This window comes from Sebastes fasciatus, chromosome 11 (assembly GCF_043250625.1).
Source record: "Sebastes fasciatus isolate fSebFas1 chromosome 11, fSebFas1.pri, whole genome shotgun sequence".
In the NCBI taxonomy this organism is placed as follows: Eukaryota; Metazoa; Chordata; class Actinopteri; order Perciformes; family Sebastidae; genus Sebastes; species Sebastes fasciatus.
In genome coordinates, this window is record NC_133805.1 from 14,633,060 (window position 1) to 14,654,170 (window position 21,111).

General features: G+C 43.0%; 1 protein-coding gene across 2 annotated transcripts in view; it reads right to left on the reverse strand.

Moving 5' to 3' along the window:
- The window catches only part of LOC141777019 (ephrin type-A receptor 3-like), a 98,878-nt gene that overhangs the window by 7,558 nt on the left and 70,209 nt on the right, over positions 1 to 21,111 (reverse strand). For both annotated transcript variants that reach the window (XM_074650938.1, XM_074650937.1), the window contains exons 11-15: positions 15,471 to 15,538; positions 14,514 to 14,639; positions 14,227 to 14,412; positions 6,230 to 6,291; positions 1,852 to 2,061 (exon numbers count right to left, since the gene is read on the reverse strand). In XM_074650938.1, coding sequence (XP_074507039.1) covers positions 1,852 to 2,061; positions 6,230 to 6,291; positions 14,227 to 14,412; positions 14,514 to 14,639; positions 15,471 to 15,538 — 652 coding nt within the window. The remainder of the gene's footprint in view (positions 1 to 1,851; positions 2,062 to 6,229; positions 6,292 to 14,226; positions 14,413 to 14,513; positions 14,640 to 15,470; positions 15,539 to 21,111) is intronic.

A 21,111-nucleotide genomic window follows, 5' to 3' on the forward strand; every position in this document is an offset into this window, starting at 1 on the left:
TCCGTCCTCTGCCTTCCCTTATTCTCTCTCTCTCTCTCTCTCTCTCTCTCTGTCTCTCTCTCTCTCTCTCAGTCTTATTTGATATCCACTCCTCCCTCTCTCTCTCTCTCTCTGTCTCTTCCCCATCTCCGCCTCGGCCTCATGCCTGCAGCTCTCCATCTAGGTCTCCTGACATCAGTGGGGGTGTGTGTGTGATTGCAATAGAGCAGTCAGCGGCTGATACACTCCTCCCAGGGCAATGCTAATGCCATATTAAAAATAACATCCCCAACACTTCCTATGAATATGAATAATGCCATCTCCTTGTGGGCATTTTAGATGAGTTACTCCGCAGTGGTTTAACTCACTGACGTTTGAGTTTCTTGGTTCTCTCTGTGCTCTGTGAGAGGATGGCGATGTTACCAAAGCCTTCTTTCTTTTCTCCATATATAGGCAAAAACATGTGTGCGTGCAGTCATCCCATGTGTGCATTTCATTTTGTGAACAGTATACGTTTATGTTATCAGTTGCCTGGCATGGCCTCAGACAAATCTTCAACTGTTTAGAAAACCAACTACACTGTGTGATACAGTTTTATGGCCCTATTTAAAAGATCTACAGTATAGTGCATGGTCTAAAATGCATGGAGCAAGTGCATTTAGGGTGTGTCCAACTCTACTTTTGCTAGTTAAACAGTGCATAATCTGGGCGCAAAGTAAGGTGCAAGGGGCAAAGGGGTTGTATTTAGTCTCTTAATTAATCATAGGTGTGTTTTGGGCCTAATATGAAGTAAACCAATCAGAGTGTCCTCTCCCATTCCCTTTAAAAGCCATGTGCGCCTGCACCTGGCATAGTGAAAGTGCGAGAGCAGACCATCTCCCAATACGCCGTCTCCTAATCCTCTGTCCCATCAACAACTCCATTTGACTGCATATGAACAAATGCACCGATAACCTATTTAACTGAAAAGGAGGAACGCTGCTGCTCGTCCCTGTTTGTGTTAGAAGCAGAGTGAACGCGTGATGTGACCCTGCCTATGTAGGCACATCTTACTATCTGAATAATGCGCCCGTTAAATAGCAGGAAAATACTGCGACATTGACTTCAGACCAGGTTTTTGTTGGTCAATGACACATTCGCTTTCTGCTGCCTCAAGATAGCAATGCTCCAACAAAGCGCCAGACCACACCTCATTTTAAGACCAATACGCCCATGGGCGCACAGATGGGCGCTAGTGCATTAGCTACTGACACAACATGGGCGCTGGGCGTGAAAATGACAACTGCTTCGGCCTGAAACTAGCAGTGCGTTGCCTTGCAGTTGGTGTAAGATAGAGCCCTTAGAGAGACAGAAACATTTTTACAAATGTAGTGAAGGGGTCATCGTAGGTCAGTTCTTACTTTAGTAACTGATACCAGACACTGGGCTACAGTGTTTAGCGTAATATACATATTCAGCTCTAATTGGACAGTTGTTTTCTCCCATTTCTATTCTGGAAAACAAACAAAGTAGTTCATTTCCTGAGCAGTGTTTTCATGCATCATTTTCAAGTAGCTTGTTAAAGTTACATCATAAATTGAGCAGCTGTTTACTGCAGTGATCAGCTTTCCCCACACCTGTTTTGAAGTGCTTGTTCTGTTTTCTGTGGGAATCAAAAGAAGCATGATCGGTTCACTCCGGGTTGTCACTCCCCCATGTCGGAGGATATTTGCATAGACTTTCTCAACTGCTCCACGTCGCACCTTAAATTATTTCAAGTGTTAGGTTTTGAACTTAATCTAACGGTGTATACTGTAGGTCAATGGATGGATGAACTGTAACTGAAGATAACATTTGTTTATGACAGCTGCAGCATACGAGAGTGTGTCTTACCCTTGTGGTGTAGGCAGCCTCTGGGTCGTCTTCCAGAACCCGACTCAGGCCAAAGTCCGACACTTTACACACCAGGTTGCTGTTGACCAGGATGTTTCGAGCTGCCAGGTCTCGGTGAACGTAGCTCATGTCTGACAGGTACTTCATACCTGAGGCGATGCCGCGCAGCATGCCGACCAGCTGGATCACCGTGAACTGGCCGTCATGTTTCTGGAGGGAGAGGATAGAGAGAATAGTGATGAGTTAATACACGGCACAGAGTGTAAATGCTGACATTAAGCTGCATCAGTGGGGGCATAGTGATTAGGGTCAAGTCCTTCAACAACCTCAGCAGGGAGTGAAGGTTCAAGCCAGGATTCAAGCATCTGTAATGGCCATAAACCCGCGCTTCTGTCTCTGAGCAAGACTCTGAATCTCTTCCAGCTCTCGCTAACCCTGCGCTTTGACCTCTCTCTGGAGGGTGGCAAGGAAAAGATGAATTTCTCCACCCAGGGATCAATGGAGATTCACCAAAAAATCCTGCTCGCAGAGGATTGGATCTGACAGAGCAGACAAAACTTTCCTCTCTAACACTGACCGTGTGTGCAAGCAGAGCTCACTGGATTTCAGTTTTGAGCTGTCGTTGGCAGAGAGCAGAGCCTGTTGATCGATGACGGTCCAGCTCACCTTCCTCTGCCAATTATTCCTGCCCCGGGCCAACGGCCCCCGTTAAAAAGCCATCCATGTTATCAGTCACCCTCTCTCCTTTATATCATCTCTCCTTCCCTCTGTCTCTTTGTTCTCTCCATCCATCTCCGTCTGTCCTCAGTCACTGTCTCGGAGAGAGAGAACTCTGTATTACTTTGACTCGGTCTCCATCTATCTATCTATCTTCCTTCATCTTTCTACATCTGTGCACCCCCACTCTGCCCCTTCTTCTATCGTTCTTTCTCTCTCACTCCCTCGGCAGCTGTGGAGTAAGTTAATTAGCCGGTGGCTTTGTGAGATGCTGATTGATTGGACTGTCTAACAAACCTACAGACTTCCTCTATCAATCTGCCCACCACATTGCATTGCCAGGAAGGAGGAGGGAGGGTCGGCAGGGCAGGGAACGAGAGAGGAGACAAATGCAGGGCAGAGAGGTTAGACAAGGAGATGAAGGAGACGGATGAGAAAGGTGACGACGGAAAATGAGACTGTACGGCATATTCTGGCATATTACTTAAGTTTTTAACCAGAAAACTTAAAGGGATAGTTCGGGTGTTTTGAAGTGGGGTGGTATGAGGTAGTTATCCATAGTAGGTGTATTACTTACAGTGGATGACGGCTGGTGTTCCCCCAGCATCAAGAAACAGACAGGAGCACCGACACCAGAGCAAAGCAATACAGTGCTGCGGACGGGGACGGCAGAAAAACATATTTTTGCCACCTAAAAGAAAGGCTCACCTAAAAAAAATTATATCCGTTTAAGTGTACGCTATATTTAGAATATTTTCCCACATGGAACTGAACTGAAAGTGAAACACATCTATACTGTTTTTGTCATAGAGAGAGAGCATAGATAAGCTTCACCTTCAGGTCAGTTCCCTGTCGGAAAGGGTTGTCTGACGGCAAGATAATGCGATGAAAATATTCTAAATATAGCGTACACTTAAATTTTTTTAGGTGAGCCTTTCTTTCAGGTGGCTAAAATCAGTTTTTCTGCCGGTCCTGTCCACAGCTCTGTGTTGCTTTGCTCCGGTGTCGGTGCTCCTGTCTGTTTCTCCAAACTGAGGGCACGCCGACCGTCACCTACTGTAAGTTACACACCTACTATGGATAAGGACCTCTTACAACCCCACTTCAAAACACCCGTTCTATCCTTTTAAAAGGAGACACTTACTATGGGAAAAGGATAGAAAAGCTACTGTAGGTAGAAACAAGGAGACTAAGGGAGGAGGAGCTCCTCTGACAGACCAGTGGTTTTGTTATTTCCGAGGGACGACTGCTTAATAAATGGTCAGCATAATTAAAGACACATATGGATGCCCGGAGCACGGATGAGCTGTAAAACCCATAAAATTCCATAATTATATTGAGCCACTGCGGGCACACTTTATGACCCTCATTACAATACAAACTGTAACACACAACATGCATGTACTGTATGTGTGTGTGTGTGTGTGTTTCAGGCCATTTTTTATCTGTCAGATTTCATTTCATTTTGCTTCAGCGTTGCTGATGGGATTGCTGTCTATTTAGCGATGGGCCTATCATCACAGGCTTAATGGCTTTGGAGCACTGCAGTGATTTTACTGGCTGACAAACAACTCTGAATATGAATCAGGGGGACTTTCAATGTGAGCCACACCACGGCTGCAAGCTATTCATCTGGGTGTGTGTGCAAAACCCCAATACAAGGCTTCTCGGCAAAGTCAATACTGCTACGTTTACTACTTCTGCCGCTTGTTTTTTATGAACAGAAATCATGAATCAGACATTTATCAACATTTACAACATGATCTGCTTGTCTTCCGCATATGCAATTACAGAAAGATCCATATTTGTGTGGATATAATTGGACGTTTTAAGAAATGCTTCAAAACCTTCTGTCAATTTTGAGAAAATACGTTTAGATTTTTCTGAATAGAGTTAATTCGTCTGCAGATCTGTGATGAGTTTCAGAGGAAGGCTTTTAGGAGTAATTCTTTAAAAACATCAATTCATGTAATGACATATTGAGTGACAGGCTCCTCTAACTCTTGTCATAATGTCAATTTCAATAACAAAGAAATACCTCCACAGACTTCCTTCGATTTTTAAATCTGCTCACTGATAAGGGGTTCAGCAATAACCTTGAGTAGAATCTGCTTTTCAGGACTTCATTTTGTAATACTCAACTAGTTTAAACTCTGCGTCCTTAACGGAGATCATTTTCAGAGACTTGATCAGCATCATAAATGTCTTTAGAAATATTTCTGCTGACTGTATTTCTCTGTTCATTCATAATTAAGCTGATTTCTTTTAAATCTCTTTGGCATTTTGGAGGTTATTTTCAATGTTTTCCTCAGTTGCAATCTTGACTTTTGTGGTATTACATTAAACTTGAAATGAACTGTTCATTTCTGTATTCCCCTGACGGAGCAAAATGTTGCTCACAAAGCAATACACTTTCTTTGCTTTATTGCCCATTTGTCAGCAGTCTGCTGCTGTTTTTCTGCTCTGGGTTCTAGACGCTAAGTGCATTTCATAGACCCAGTATCAAACATCATGTGATGAAAGCGTGGGGAGACCACGCATCCGTCTGAATGTTTCTGTTCTCATCCACTTCTCTGTCCATACTTACTAAAGAAAAAGTTCAGTGCATGTTTCTTGCAGCTAAGACAATAGTGATTTTGATTCTTTTTACTGTTTGTTCTGTCACTTAAACTCAACATTTCACCCCATAAAAGACTCTCACCATGTATAACTACTAGCGCTAATAAGGTTCAGATATTCACCCACGAATACCACACTGCTGTATTGTAGATTGGCAAAGCCCTGTAGTTTCTGTAGGGTGATTTACTTTGAGATGATATGTCAAAGATGAATTACTTCTGTGGTAATAGAGTGCTACAGGAATGAGCCGTGGCGTAGTTAGTCTATAGCCTAACGGTAGCGATTGCATTGACACTTCAAAATTCATATAAGTGGTATTCATTTTTCAAGATTATCTTGCTGAACAAAAAGTGTAAGTATCATAAATGCATGTTTGCCACAGAGCTTATTTTCTGCAATAATCCAAAACCCAATGGAAAAATCCCATTGGCTTTTTGTCGAGGGAACCAGTGTGATTCTAACTTCCTGATTTGCCTACAAAAATACGTCAATCCTACGTCCCTGTGTTAAACTTTTCAAATTAATCGCAAAAAATGAACGTATTAATTTCGACAGCACTAACAATTACAGATGACAATTATTCTTATATGTGTACACTGTACCGTTTAGTAAAGATGTGTTGCCTTTTTTATATTGTGAGATATGTCGTTCATAGCTGCACACTTTTTTAGGTTGTAAAAGTGTTTCATAAACACTCCTAATGTGGTGATTACATCTGAAAATTTGGCGCAAAACAAGTTTAAAAACTGTAATCAGCAGAAATGGCACTTATTTTAATGCAGACTTGTTAGACCTTGGTGTAAAACTTTTCATAGATTGAATACTCCAGCTTGAGATGAAAGACAATTTCAGTCATGTACCTTTTTATATATTTTTTAAAAGACTGTGCCCTCCAGTGAAGCAATTTGGGGGAATGAACTCTACAATTTCAAACACTTTGCAGCTGGGACATCATTTGTCACATGGCCTTTGTAAAGACGTGTGGCCCTGACCTTGGAGGAAATGTGTGCGCCGTGTTCCTTCCAGCTGAGCCGTGACTCACCTTGAGAAAAGTGTCCAGAGATCCGTTTTCCATGAACTCCGTTATGATCATCACTGGTTTACCTACGGAGGCACACAACAAAACGCTGTTGTTAGTGGAGCAGAATAACAAGGAAGAAAGACACCACCTATAAAGAGACGAGGACAGTGAAGTAGCGGCGTCCACAGCTGTGGCCGGCCTTCCTCTCTGTCTCTCTCCAGGGGATAACGTGGCATGTCGTCATCAGTCACACTGACAGCTTCTAATCAGCCCTCTCCATAAACGCCAGGAGATAATTAGAATGGACCAATCCACCAGAACATGTGTGTGTTGGTGTGTGTGTGTGTATAAGGGGGCCTCCTGAGATCTCATGAATACTAATCAGCCTCAAGGGAGGGGGGGGGGGGGGGTTTGTGGCTGGATCGCTATATGCACCTGCATGAGTGTGTGTTTGTGTGATGAAGGGGTGGTTGACTGACAGGCCCCGCGCACTATGGTCCCCTGCATGGCATCTGGTGGGGCTTACAAATGATTAACAAAGTACCTGCAATCACATGTACACACCAAAACCAGCAGTTGTCCCTGTTTTACAGGGTTCTCCCTATAGGTACCACCCCCCTACAGCCGAGCTTTGCCAATCACAAACAAACACGCAATGTGCAGTACAAATGAGTGTGTTTGTGTGTGTGTGTGCTTGGCTTGGCTTGTAAACACACAGACTATGTCAGTTGTGATGAATAGGTCACATTTCCTCAATCAGACCTCAGAGATGCTGGGAAAAAACCTGGGGGAGAGATAAAGACAGCACTAGAGAGGGAGAGGGGAAACTGAAGAAGTGGAGACAGAGAGTCATCTTGTACAATGTTTTCTTAAAAAACACAGAAAATAGGAAAAAAGTAGAAATTAAATTTTTAAAAATGTACCCCCAAAAATCCCAGGCTGGTCCGAAATCGCGTACTATGCATTACATACCCAATATGTGTACAATCGCCCAACATTTAATGTGAATAAACAGCTGTATGTATTGTTTCGGACACACTGAACTGTAAGTTACGTTGTCACTTCCTGAGAGCCTCCTTGCCGACTGGTCACGTGTAACCATGGTTACCAGTGTCAACCTCATGTGACCAAAACGACGATTAGTGAGAATCAAAGTCGTAACTGAATATGAAAAAATATTACGCCGAGCAAAGTGAAATCTTATACTTACAGTTGAACTGAAGCGTTACCGATGTTACAGAGCTGTCTGTCAACGCATGTTATTAACGTTGTCGTCACTACCGTAATGCATTGTGTATGCATATTTATGCCGTCGTACTGTCCAGCGTTTGCATACAGTAATATTTCATCAGAAATAGTATAATTCACATATTATTGGTTTCATACTTTCGGACATACTAAAAAATCTCACATATTGTTTTAGTTTACTAAATAACATGTTAGTATGGAATCACAAACGCAACCAGTCTTCCTTCCAAGAAAAGGGCTCATGTTTTGTTTTTTTATCAATAGTCATGCCAATAAATAATTAACAATTGAAATTGTGAAATTAATTGAAACAAAAAGTTAAATGGGAAAGAAATTTCTAGAAAACAAATCAAGGATTAAAAAGTGTAATGGAAATTGCAAAAAGAAGCAAAGGGTTAAAAGAGGGAAAAGAAAGATGGGTGGGAGGAAGAAAGGGGAAGTGAGGAGGGAAGAAGAGAAGAGGAGGAGGAAAGGAAAGAAAAGGAGGAGGAGGAAATGAGATGAGAGGAAAGGAAAGGAGGAGGGGTCAAAAGCTTGTCATGGAAAGGCAGGAACAACACCACCGAGGCCTACAGTGAGATTGTAGGTAAAGACAGCAATACATCACCTTAAATGAATTCACTATCTCACTGCAGCAAACACACACACACACACAAACACACACACACACTGCCGGGACACACACACAAACAGAGTCGCCTGGTCTCTGGTGGTGGTGTCTTCTCTGACAGTAACATTAGTCTCAGGGATAAAAGTGAAAGAGAATTGGATTTTCTTCTGCTGGGGGTGAGGACTGCTGGTCACATTTATCTCCACACGGGGCCTGTGTTGTGTGTGGTGTGTCACTCTGTTTGCGTGTGTGTTTGTGTGTGTGTGTGTGAGAGAGACAGAGCTGGTTTCAGGGCATGGCAAGTGGGTGATGGTGGTGGGGGGGGCGGCGGCACGATGATGACCGCCGGATTTCAGCTCTGATCAGAGGTGGAGGACATACGTGTGCCTTTGTGTGTTTTTGTTTGTCACAGCGACGGATAAAACAGTTGATGGGATTGATCCCGACAGAGAGGAGGTACGACTCTTCACAGCCCTTCTGTCCACCTGGTGAGATGTGTGTGTGTGTGTGTGTGTGTGTGTGTATAAGCCCATGTATGTTACCAGTGAAGGAGAATATTACTTCCAGGCCGACGGTGTTAGACGCGGTCAAGAGCGAAGCACAATGAAACACATTCATCCTGTCGTGTCGGCTTAGAAAACCATGTGAGCCTGGCATACACTCACACACACACAAACACACTCACACTCTGCTATCACTAGTCATCATCTGGACACCTGCCATACAGAATTATCCTTGCAACTCTAAAAGATAACAGAGGTTACCAATAAAACCGACCACACGCACTCGAGCTGTATATTAGCTCATTCCGTCTCTTTTTGTCAAGTGCCAGCGCAAACACACACTCACACACACACTCGATGATACAATGAATCCCTTTCAGTTCATGCAGCGACTTCATCGCATGCCATCCACATTTCAAACACACACACACACACACACTGGCAGGACGGAGCCTCTCCAACTCGTCGCGGAGCTCCTCTCCGCCAAACATTCGCGAGCGCTCCGCAATTTCCTCCTGAAAGCACATAATTAACTAATCACGTTCATATTCATTCAAATGTATAGCCTTTTCATCGCCCTCACAAATAACGCAGCCGTCTGTGGAGCTGAAAACACCTCCCAGTGTGTGTGTGTGTTGGTGTTTGTGTGTGTACAGATTGGGTATTGATGTTCTGCCAGGTGGAGTGTGTTATGGAACGATCAGTGCAGAGTTTGCTCTTCTTTTTTCACTCTTCATTAAGTGAAAGTGTTGTCTTTGCTTTCCCCAGGATAGAGCTACGGTAGGGTCATTTACACGTGCGTGTTAATTTGTGAATTGTGTGTGCATCAAAGTGATGGAGACTACGTATATGCAGTATATCTGCTAAATGACATTATGAGAGGCTGCTTCTGTGTGTGCTGGTGAGAGTGTAAATGAAAGTGATACAGTCTGTATACATGTGGACAATTACATTACGAGAGGCTATCTGTGTTTGCGCCGGCGGGCCGCATTACCGCATTATTGAATGAGACGGCCCAAGGTACAAACGAGAAAATGAAATAACTGCTGTATTGATTAATGTTAAGGCTCTGAACTAAGTGATACAATGCTTTTAACACAGGACAGATCTCTGTTCTGGGAAGCGCCATGTGAGGGTGCGGGGGTGCGCGGAGAAACAGTAAGACAGAAACTCAATAACCTTATCTCCACCCCTCTCTTCACCTGCCCCCCCCCTCTTCGCTTTCTCATCTCCTCTCATTTCCTCACGTTTGTCTCCTCGCCATCTCTCCTCTCTTCTTCCCCCCGTTGCCCTCATTTGTTCTCAAGCCCCATCGTCTCTCATTTCCTCGCTCTTGTGTCCTATCTCATCCATCCGTCGCCTCCCTTCCTTCCTTCCTTCCCTCCGTCCCGCACCCGTCGTCACCTTTTCTCCTACGTTTCCCCTCCTCTTCCTCATTTGTCCCCAATCTCCAGATCTGCATACGTGTTCAAAACATGAATAATTTCAAACACTCTGACAGGAAAGATTGAAACACGTATTGTTCGGCGCACAAAGACACACAGTTAAAACTAATCACTAGTTTCTTCAAACAGAAGACGGGTGGAAAAGACGGGTGGTTTTGCCGGTTTTAATAGCACCTTTGTAGGGCAGCTTTTTTTATATGCGTGCGCGTGTGTGTGTGTGTGTGTGCGTGTGCGTGTGCGTGTGCGTGTGCGTGTGTGTGTGTACGATGTGGGCAGATGAGATGGAGCTCGGTAATTGAGGGTTTTCCAAATGAGCCGATTGTTGCAGCGATTGTAAAACACATAAAGGGTGGATGGATAAAATGAGGGACGGGGGAGATGAAGGGACGATAAGGAGATGGAGAGGGGGGAGGGAGGGAGTGAGGGAGTGGGGTGGGGCAGATTGCTGCACTTTCCTGATGTGTAGGGAGACAGATAGTGAAAAGAAAGATCTATTTTTTTCTCTTTTTCCGCATGTGGTGCTCTAATTAGCATGACAATAGCAACAATCAGGTGACAGACAGCAGAGTAGGTTATTAGAGTGGCACACGGCAGGGGCTGGGGGCTTATGAGGTTTTAAGCAGAGAGAGTACACACACACACACACACACACTCACACTCACACACACACACACACACACACTGAAATGAATGAAAAAGGAAAACGCAGACAGACAAAATGAGCACATACCCAATACAAAGTACAACTGTGCAAAATTCAAATAAATACCACTGCAACCATCAGTGCTGCCACATCTGCCTCCATCACTACCCCCATTATTACTATTACTACTAGTAGTACTTCTACTACTCTGCTGTTACTTATAAGACTACCATTAACGATATGAATCATTCTAAAATGCCCCTCCTTCCTATTTAAAGAAATGCACTTATTCTCTTTCTTGCCCTGACTCAGATGATGATCTCATGTCTTTCCTTTAAATAGGAAGCTCCAGACAGCAGCTGTTTAGCTTAGCTTAGCATAAAGACTGGGAAAGGGGTAAAACAGCAAGCCTGGCTCCGTTCAAAGATTAAAAGAAAAACTGCCTACCAGCACTTCTGTAGCCCTCTAACTAAAGATCTTTACACATCAGGGGGCGTGATGAATAAACGGAAAGAAAATGCGAAATACTCGCCTGTGAATATTATATGTCTAGGGCTTTTATTGTGAAAGGTAAGAATAGACGGTAGTGGATCTGGTCTCACTGTCTTTGACAAGGTTGAAAGGAGTAATAAAGTTTGTTGTCTTGGTTTGGACTCCGTGTTGTCCTTATAAATATAGACGCAACTCAACCTGTTCCGCACAACGTGATTGGTTGATGCCTTTATTCACAGTGCAAAAGCTCAGAAAAATCAACCTTGTTCCGAAACAACGGTACTCGAATTGGTACTCGGTATCGGCCGATACCCAAAGCCCAGGTATCGCTACCGGTATCGGGACTGAAAAAGTCAGATCAGTGCATCCCTACTAGGAAGCAAATAAGCGTATTTTAGTATGAGGACATTAATCTTATTTCCTGTCTGATGTCCTCACTCTGCTACTACGGCTATTAATATTGTTACAACTACTACTGGTGCTTTATACTACCACAGCTACTTCTATTACTGCTACAGCAGAGCTGTGACAACAACAACTCCAACCAATAGTGCTCCTATAACTGCTGATTCTACTACAACTTACACCTACACAAACCAATCCAACACACCTGAGCCCAGAGCAGTCAGGGTCGGCCTGCCTGATTAGACTGAGGGCGGTGTGAAGGGACCAGCTGGTGCTGGAGAAAAAGGCCTGAAGGAATTATTGACCCATCTCAACTCTCACCCCCTCACTCTCACATACGCACCCTGGGCTGTGACCTGTGAAATTACTGCTCCGCTGGTGAGATTTGTTTCTGAGGGGCTCTATCAGCTTCTCAATGTGCCGTGAAGACAGGTGAGAAGAGAGACACAAAGAAACGCGTGTAGAAGCAGACAGACGCTCGTTACACATGCACACACGGCAAAAACAACACGCACAAACATATTTTTATATTCATAGAGCACAGCAAAGTAAAGAGCGCCTTATTATGTTTAACTTGCTTGTCGAGCCAACCGTTCCACAGTCGGCTCCGCTATTGTCTTCTGCCAGAAAATATCAAGGATTTGGCAGTAATTCTTGAATTTATTCTGGTATTTTAAATCAGAATGGTGTGTGCCATTGAAAAGGAAGTGCCATAATTACATGTCTGCCTGCCAGAATACAGAAAAAAACACATTTGATTTAGTTAGTTGCTGTAGTACTTCTACAAACTGCCTCAACCCTGCTAACCGTAGGTCACAGTTAACACAGAGCATTATTTAGACAATAAGAGAGAGAGAGAGAGAGTGACAGAGTAAGAGGAAGTGAATAAGAAATGCAGTGTGGTTCTCATTCTTAATATGCATGCTGCTGAATATTCATGAGGCTAAAAAACACATCCAATTAACTTTATGAATTATTAATATTCATGATAAAAGCCTATGCATATGCATTTGCTCTTTTATTGTTGGCCTAAGTGCCACTGAGCACCGGTGTGTGATGGACTCAAGATTCTGTGTGTGTGTGTGTGTGTGTGTGTGTGTGTGTGTGTGTGTGACAGGGATAGAGAGAGGGGGAGTGAGACGAGGGGGAAAGCGGAGGTTTATTTGTCCGCCTGCATGTTTACAATTCTGTTTCTCCCTCTTCCTTTTGCTTGTCTGTAGATCTCTAACAAACATCTGCATAACAAGGTGAACATGAACAGGAGGGGAAAGAGTCCTGGAACCACATTAAGATGGCTCATTTTGAAAAGTCAGATGTGCGTCCATGCTCGTGTTTACATGTTTTTGCAAAGATTTCCATGACAATGACACAGCCTGTGTTGGTGATCGCCTATCTTGACATTTAAAATAAGAGATATACTGTAGGGCTGTCAACGAATAGTCCAAATTCAAATATATATTTGAATAAAACAGATATTTGAAAACTAAAATTTGATTGTGAAAAAAAAGCAGCACTACCGTGGCTGTCTGCCTCGCGTGCGCTGAATGCACATTTAATATTGTGATATTTATTGGAAATGACAATGTAGCCAACAGCAAGTAGGAAACTTTCAGGCGATCTCCTGTCGATATACCTCCAGCCAGCAGCCACTTTATTTAGGTTTTTGTAGTGAACTCATTTCATCTTCACGGGTCAACCCTGCCTCGTCCATTGCAGGCTTTCAAAGCGAGCGAAAGGAATAAATGGAAACGGGGAGACCGACAAAAGTCCAGCTCAAAACGTTGTGGTGCTGCATAGCTCGCAGCCAGTTAGGACACAGTGTTACGGACATAATGCGCAAAAATCGATATTTGAATAGTTCGAACCATGTGCGTTTTTAGAACGAATATTCAAACGTAATATTTGGCCGATGGTGACAGAAAGTTATCTTCCTAAATTTCCATCATCAGTTGGCTTTGCAGGTCATGATCACATAAATATTTGACATTTGCCAATGTTAGACCATTTCAGAATTTATGAGAACCAAACCACACAAACCAAGCTTTGCATTTCGGTTGCGATAACAGTTGGGTCATAAAGGCAGAGATACCCCGGGTACAGCAAGGACAAGGGTCTAAGGACACCTTCAGCAGAGCAAGTTGTGCCTTTAGTGTGGTCATAGGACCAAAACTGAGAGAAAGAGATGTGTTTTCAAATTTAGCCAACATATTCTGGTGTGAGGGAGACAAAGACAGAGAGAGAGAGGACTAGAGGGACAGGAGAGAAGTGGGGAGCGATTGAATGAGAAGATTAGATGGACACTGACTGAGAGGTATGAGATGAGAGAGGCATAGATGGACAGAGAGAGAGAGAGTGTGATTGAGGGAGCGAGGCCCGGCGATAACGAATCAGCTATCTTGTTGAACCAGGCCTGTGTCTGTCTCACCCTCATGAACACACTCACTCTAATTGCCTAACACAATCATGTGAGGTAAACAAGTGGCCGTTTGAGAGGCAGACAGGCGCCGTTCACATGCACAGCACCATGTGTGTTACCATGGTAATGGAGCTTTTATCTGATCCAGGGTCAGCTCTTACTTACATCACCAAAACCTCTCACACAGTTATGTGACAGACACACACACTCACAGATAGATAGAGTGTACGGTTACACAACCAAATACATCACTCACATCTGGTGACGACACCCTCCAGCCTGATGATGTTCGGATGGTCAAACTGCCCCATGATGGAGGCCTCAGACAGGAAGTCCCTCCTCTGTTTGTCAGAGTATCCCGCCTTCAGACTCTTGATGGCCACGTAGATCTCCCTTTTTCCCTGAACACGCAGCCGACCGCTGCACACCTCCCCAAACTCTCCTACACACAAAAAAAAAAGGCAGTCGTAATTTGAATTCAAGTTAAATTTTTACTGTTTTTGGCGTCATTAACAGTCTACTGCTGTTTTACAGCCAACTCACCAGCTCCAATGACTCTCTCTATGCGAATATTGGAAGCATCGATCTCTTTGGCAAAGTCCCTGACAGCCTGGTTGGGGTCTTCGTAAGTGTGAGGATGGATGTAGGTCCTGCTGCCTGGCAGCTTGACTGCATGAGCGGGAAAAGAGGAGAAATGGGGAGAGATATATGAATGCTAAATGTACTGAAATATAGCCAGCTTTTGCTCGGCGTATGGCGTTCCATTTATTGTAGAAAGTTAACAGTATTAATAGGGTATTGATCTCTCTGGGGAAATGGTTTCCTGCAGGAGCCGACGCTGATTCCTACTCGGACATTTCAGCAGTGTGAACACGTGTTGAACGGGGAGCCTGAGCGTGGGTGCTCTGTTTGAGTGACATTGCAAATTATTACATAATTAAACACGTAACTACTTTGTTAGCAGCGGTGTTAAAATGACTCATAATTTTTAACAGGAACCCATAAGGAGCTACACTTTGCCAGCAAACATTTGTGCAAGAAAGTGTGAAACAATGTGGTTTATTCATCTGAGAAGTTGGAGACTTACGTGTACACTGACTGTATGTTGTTCTGTGGCTCTGACTGTTCCCATGATACATTTGAAGGTATGCAAAGTATGACTGTTGTATGTGAATAAACAAACAGTAATTGTCAGGGTGTTGTTAATTTCGAGTGCTTTTGCTCCTGGAGTGTAAAACCACAAATACAGGAAATGATGTGACCCATTGCAGGATGGTGTGAAGCTCGGTTTACAGACGAGTTACGTGTGTGTGAGATGCTTGGATGAGCACAAACTTACATTTAAAAGTAAATCATTCAGTTTAACAAACAAAAACAAAACACATTTGTATGCCTCATGCTATAATTTTACTGAATACAGTGATGAATTTCAGGTGATAAACTGAAACATTCACATTTTTGATAGCAAACATACAAACATTTACGTGTTTGTGTCTTTACCTCGGCCGTGTTGGAACTGCATCTTCTCTTCATCAGGGTCCTGCTTGGCTTTGATATATCCACAGTGCCTGAAAAAGAAATGCACAGCTGGATTATGATCCAACATATAGACCTATAGACACAGTATAGACTGTTTTTTCATCACACAGATACCAATATAGCTTTATGGCACATCTATAGAAGATCACATATGTGCAATTCCACACAGATGTTTGATTAAATCTGTGATATTTCCAGTGGAATCCTGCGCTACACTGTGCACAGCCAATAGCTGTGTGTAGGAACAACTAGATATTTCCTTTTGTCTCAACACGCCCACTCCTCTGAGACGAGCCTGGAGGAAACAAAGCCCCAAACTGTTCCCTTTTTTCTCTGCGTCTACCCGTCAATTCCACCGTTCCTTCTAAGCTGTTATGCCTGAGGTTGTGTGAATGTGAGTGTGAGTGTGTCATAGATGTCCCTATAGAGTCAGATCTATGCATAATGCCTCTCTTTACCCATCCGTGAACCCCTCCGGCCGTTTACCACTGCCTTCAATATTGCCATGCGTCACACACACACACACAACACACACACATCACACACCTCTGTGCCCTTTTTCCACCCCCCCCTGTGCACACAGGCACACACCCTGCAGCGCGGGTCAGTCCAATGATCAAGACAAAATATTGACAAATTGATCAAGTCAATCCTGCCGTCCAGCTGTGAGGAAGTGTTTAACTTACTCTCTTTTACAGACCTCAATGGGGGGATGCTGCTAGTGTGTGTGTGTGTGTGTGTGTGTGTGTGTTTTTGTGGGGTGTCATTATGTTTGTGTCAGTGTATTTTCTTTCCACTTTGTTGAGCTTCATCCGCCTCAAACAGTGTTTAACAGCCCTGATCACCCATAACACTGTCTCTGAGATTTACGGCTCTTTTAAATTCGGCACAAACATTTTAGGACAAAAAACATAAAATGTAAAAGCAGTTTCATATAACGAGGTACTAAACACGACATAAACAATACAGCCTCCTCTCCCCTCCTCTTTTTCCCTCTTGGCCAAATTCTCCTCTGACTGTTGTACAGATAGTCGGTACGTCTGTCCATCATGAAGATGAATTGATTTGGGCTCAGAGCCAAGAGTGACTGGGAATCAGCAGTACCGGCTGTACGTGATCTAAAGGGGGGACATATCGTGAAAAACTCACTTTTTCAGTGCTTGTGCTCATACATTTGGATATCTGGAGTGCTTACCAACCCACAAACTGTGAAATAAGACAACCTAGTCAGTTTCTTTTTGGGCTGACTAGATCAGAAAACATGTGATTCAACAAGCCAGTCAGATTTGGCTCCCCTTCCTATGTCACATGAAGGCTCATCAGAATAGAGTGATGCAGGAATGAGTCCTAAAACCCGGACATGAGTTAGCATTTTAGCACTTCCTAGTTCCCTCGTCTCGAAGTCCATGAGTTTTTTGAATGGGTTTTTAATTAGATGCACAAGCTTAAGAGATTTTAATGTTTTGTTTCTACAATATAAAATACTTCAATAAACAATAAATTGAAGCTTTCATGTCTTAAAAAAGGCGATTGCTAACAAATGGCTAAATGAGACTAATAAACATCATCACGCCGACTCATCCGTCTTTACAGCCTCGTTGTATATAATCACGCTCATGCGACCTTGTTGTGGTTCGTTTATAGCCTAACGTTAACTTTTTACTTCTGACGATTGTATTCACACTTCAAAAATAATAAAAGGGGTGTTCATTTACGGAGATTATTTTACGTAATAAAACGTGTAAGTATCATAAAATGTGGGTTTGCCACAGAGCTTATTTTCTATAATAATCCAAAACCCAATGGAAAAAAATCCCATTGGTCGAGGGAACCCGTGTGATTCTAACTTCCGGGTTGGCCTACAAAAATACGCCATCCATCTTCAAATTTCCCCACTGTGGGACGAATAAAGGAATATCTTATCTTATCTTATCCCCACACCACTTTATATATCACCCACAGATTGAGAACTACCTTTGCAAAGGTGCACCATATTTTTCTTGTAAGCCAATCAGAGCAGAATGGGCTTTTTTGGGAGGAGAGTTTAAAGAGACAGGCACTAAAACGGAGCGTTTCAGACAGAGAGTGAAAAATAATGTCTTTTTTTTAAACATAAAAGTGTGTAAACATGTTCTAGTAGAAACCCCAAAAAGTATGAACCTGAAAATGAGCATGATATGTCCCCTTTTAAGGAAGCAGAGTGGAGGAGGACAGAGGAGAAAAGGAGCTAGATGTAATGAAGAAGAGGGGGAGAGGAGAAGTTGGATAGAGTTAAAACAGACAAAAGTAATAAAAGAGGAATACTGGGTGGAAAAGAAATGGAGTAAAGCATTAATGAGACAGAAATGGAGAAAGGTGGGGTCTCGCTAGGCTCAGTAAATCTCAGTCATTTGGTGTTTAATCCGTGTGTTGATTTTACACAGCTGAATGCATGGTATAACCCAGACATCAATAGGCTGTCTTGGGAATACACACACACACACACACACACACACACATAAGGTTAGAGACTGGTTGCTGGTATTTGGGGATAAAGAGGAGGGGGCATAATGTTCTCTGGGCCCCACCTGGTTATCAGCTGGGCTCAAGCCAGTCAAACACCAAGGGACTATCATTACCCCCTTGACACACACTCTCACACACACACAGTGCTCTGGGGCATGTGTTTAGAGCATATGGGGAATGGGAGCATGGGTCACACCTCTGCTCCAACTGTGATAATCCCGTGGGGGTGTACACACACGCACACACACACACACACACACACACACACACACACACACACACACACACACACACACACATGTGTAGAAACCCACGTTCAAAACACTTCCCCATCACTGCTGGACGTGTATCTGTGTAAGTGTGTGTGTGTGTCTCCACGGGTGCATGGCTGCATATATGAGTGTGAGTGTGTGTGTGTGTGTGTGTGTGTGTGTGTGTGTGTGTCTGATGGGAAATGAACACATTTCCATAGTAATTACAGAGCGACTCATTTCTCCTCTTCAGTTAGAAGTGTCATGAATCATTAGCGCTGCAGTCTTAAACATGGCACAAAACCTGACATGGCTGTGGCTTTTGTTTTCCCCCTGACAGCTGTGTCTGTCTGTGTGTGTGTGTGTGTGTGTGTGTGTGTGTGTGTGTGTGTGTGTGTGTGTGTGTGTTCGAAATAGATATTTTATTTAATACTTTCAACTAAATGCAACTGACCTGTAATTTGTCCGTTAAAGAGTCTAGAACTGGACTCAGGAGGACAATGTGGAAGCCATTTTCCGATGCCGCGGGTGTTTTTTTTTTTTTTAATACTTCACATTTGAAAGTGGTAACATGTGGCGGCAGCACAAAAACAACATAACAGAACAAATAGTTGTCATAGGGTAATCACACATTTATATGGATTATTCTCAGTTGAAGTTATTCCATGTTTAAACAATTAGGCTGCTTGTCCAGCTTGTGAATGGTCCACTTTTTACACTTTCTGCCAAATATATTCTCTTTGACTCTAAAAAGGTCAGTTTTCCTGATCAATATCTAGCCAGCTTTACACCAGCTATAACAATATTTGAATCATGTATTTGCCCCTTCGTTGTATAATCCCTTTAGTGTATCCAAGATACATTACAGAACACGTGTTGGGAATAAACTCTGTTTCCTAAAAAATATGTTTATAGATTTATTGTCCCTGCGATATCCACTACTGTCATTAAAAGCGAAATTAACATTTTAATGATTAGGTTTAGGTTAGAAAAAAGATCATAGTCTTAGTTAAACATACAAAAAGTCAACTCTGAATTGCTGTTGACATTTAACCAACCTGTTTGTGTAACCTTAACCGAATGTTTGTGACGCCCTACTTGAGCCAATAAGCAGAGAAGAGAATGGACATCAGGAAATGGTATATACCTGAGTATCTTGGGCCTCAGTTCATTTAAGTAGCTTCACAGCTGACATTATTCTTTTTTTCCCTCCCAGGCCTCCACAATCTACTTTGCATTAAGGTTTTGTGTTTTGCATTCATGACTGATGTTCCTCATTAAAATTTATTTCAGCTCAAGCTCACAATACATTTAATTTTGTCTCTTTATTCATGTGTGACTCCTGTTTTTTTTGTCATTTACTCTAGGCTAGATTGTTAGCCTAAACCTAACGACATGTGCAAATCCGTCTCCTACAAAATTGCGTTCCCATACAACGAAACTGCATTCTCAATTACTTATCGAGGGAAATGTATTTACTCCTGGGTTACGGTCGCAGTTTTAAACAGCTTTAAAGACGTGGTTAAAGTAAATTGAAACAGAACAAAAAAAGGAACAAAACCATTTCCTTAGGTTTAGGCAATAAAACTACTTGGTGAGGTTTAAAATTACTATGTTTTTTTACGTTATTAACCTATGGATGTAAATTAAAATAAGTGAACATTGACTTTCAGTTTCACAAACAGCGGTCTCCTGGGTGAAAGTCTTGTGTTTGTTTGACTCACCCTGACCTCCTCCCTTCCGTGGACTATCATTACAAACGTATTTGTGATACGTCAAAAACAATCGTAAAATATGTTTCCCTCGAAACGTAATTCACAATGCAGTTTCATTGTTTGGGAATCAAAGTCCAGTGCTTTGTACCCCGACTGTACAGGAATGTCTCCTCCTGGATTGGGGGGGAAAAAAACGCTGTCAGTGCTTGTAATCCATGCAACTACTTGCATTCGGCAAAGCAAGTTAGTAGTGAGCATATTTTGTAACTGCCGAAAACATGGTTACGGTGACCACATAGCCTCGTTGAGTGGCTTTTTTGCTATTGATTTGGATGCCACAGGTTTTCACTTTACACTATGAGCATCCATCCAGCTTCTTGAGCTGGAACAGACTTTGTAATGAGCAACGCCACTAGCTGCTTCTTTATGCTGCCCTATCCGTCACTGTGGGAGAAATCATTGTTCCATTTGCCATCTAATTACACTTTACTCTGCTGTTTCATACAGTAAACAACACACAACCCCGCACACACAGCCGTATATTCATGCAGATTTAAAGCACGCACACCTGCACCAATCGCGCAAAAACACACACTTTAATGGACTGCGATATCACCATCACACCCGGGCTCTCACCTTTCTCTCTGCCTCTCTCTGTTCCACTTCAGTGAGGACAACAGGCTATCCCTGTCCTCCAAAGCCACACACTCCACATTTGCATATCAATTTACTTTTTAATATAATACTCTGTCACTCGAGACCCATTTGTCATTCTGCTAGCAAGCTCCCACCTTCGTAGAACTCCATCCATATATTATCGTCGCCGTGGCCCCTCCCCCGTTTTCCTCTCCCATTCTGCCCTTTATCTCTCTGGGGTGTTACATTTGTTCGTAATTCTTCCTTTAAGTAAAAACATTCCCTTTTCCAATAACCCACATATCCTTTTTCTTCCTCCTGTTTCCATCCATTTATCCTCCCCCCCCCCAACAGGCCCTGCTCTCTTTTTCTTTGTGCTGCTTTTTTTTTTTTTTTTAATAGAAAGAGTGGACACTGGGAGCTGGGAAAGAGAAATAAAGAGAGAGAGGTGGAGAGGGAGATGGAAAAAGAGAGTGCTGACAGGCAAGAACGCAC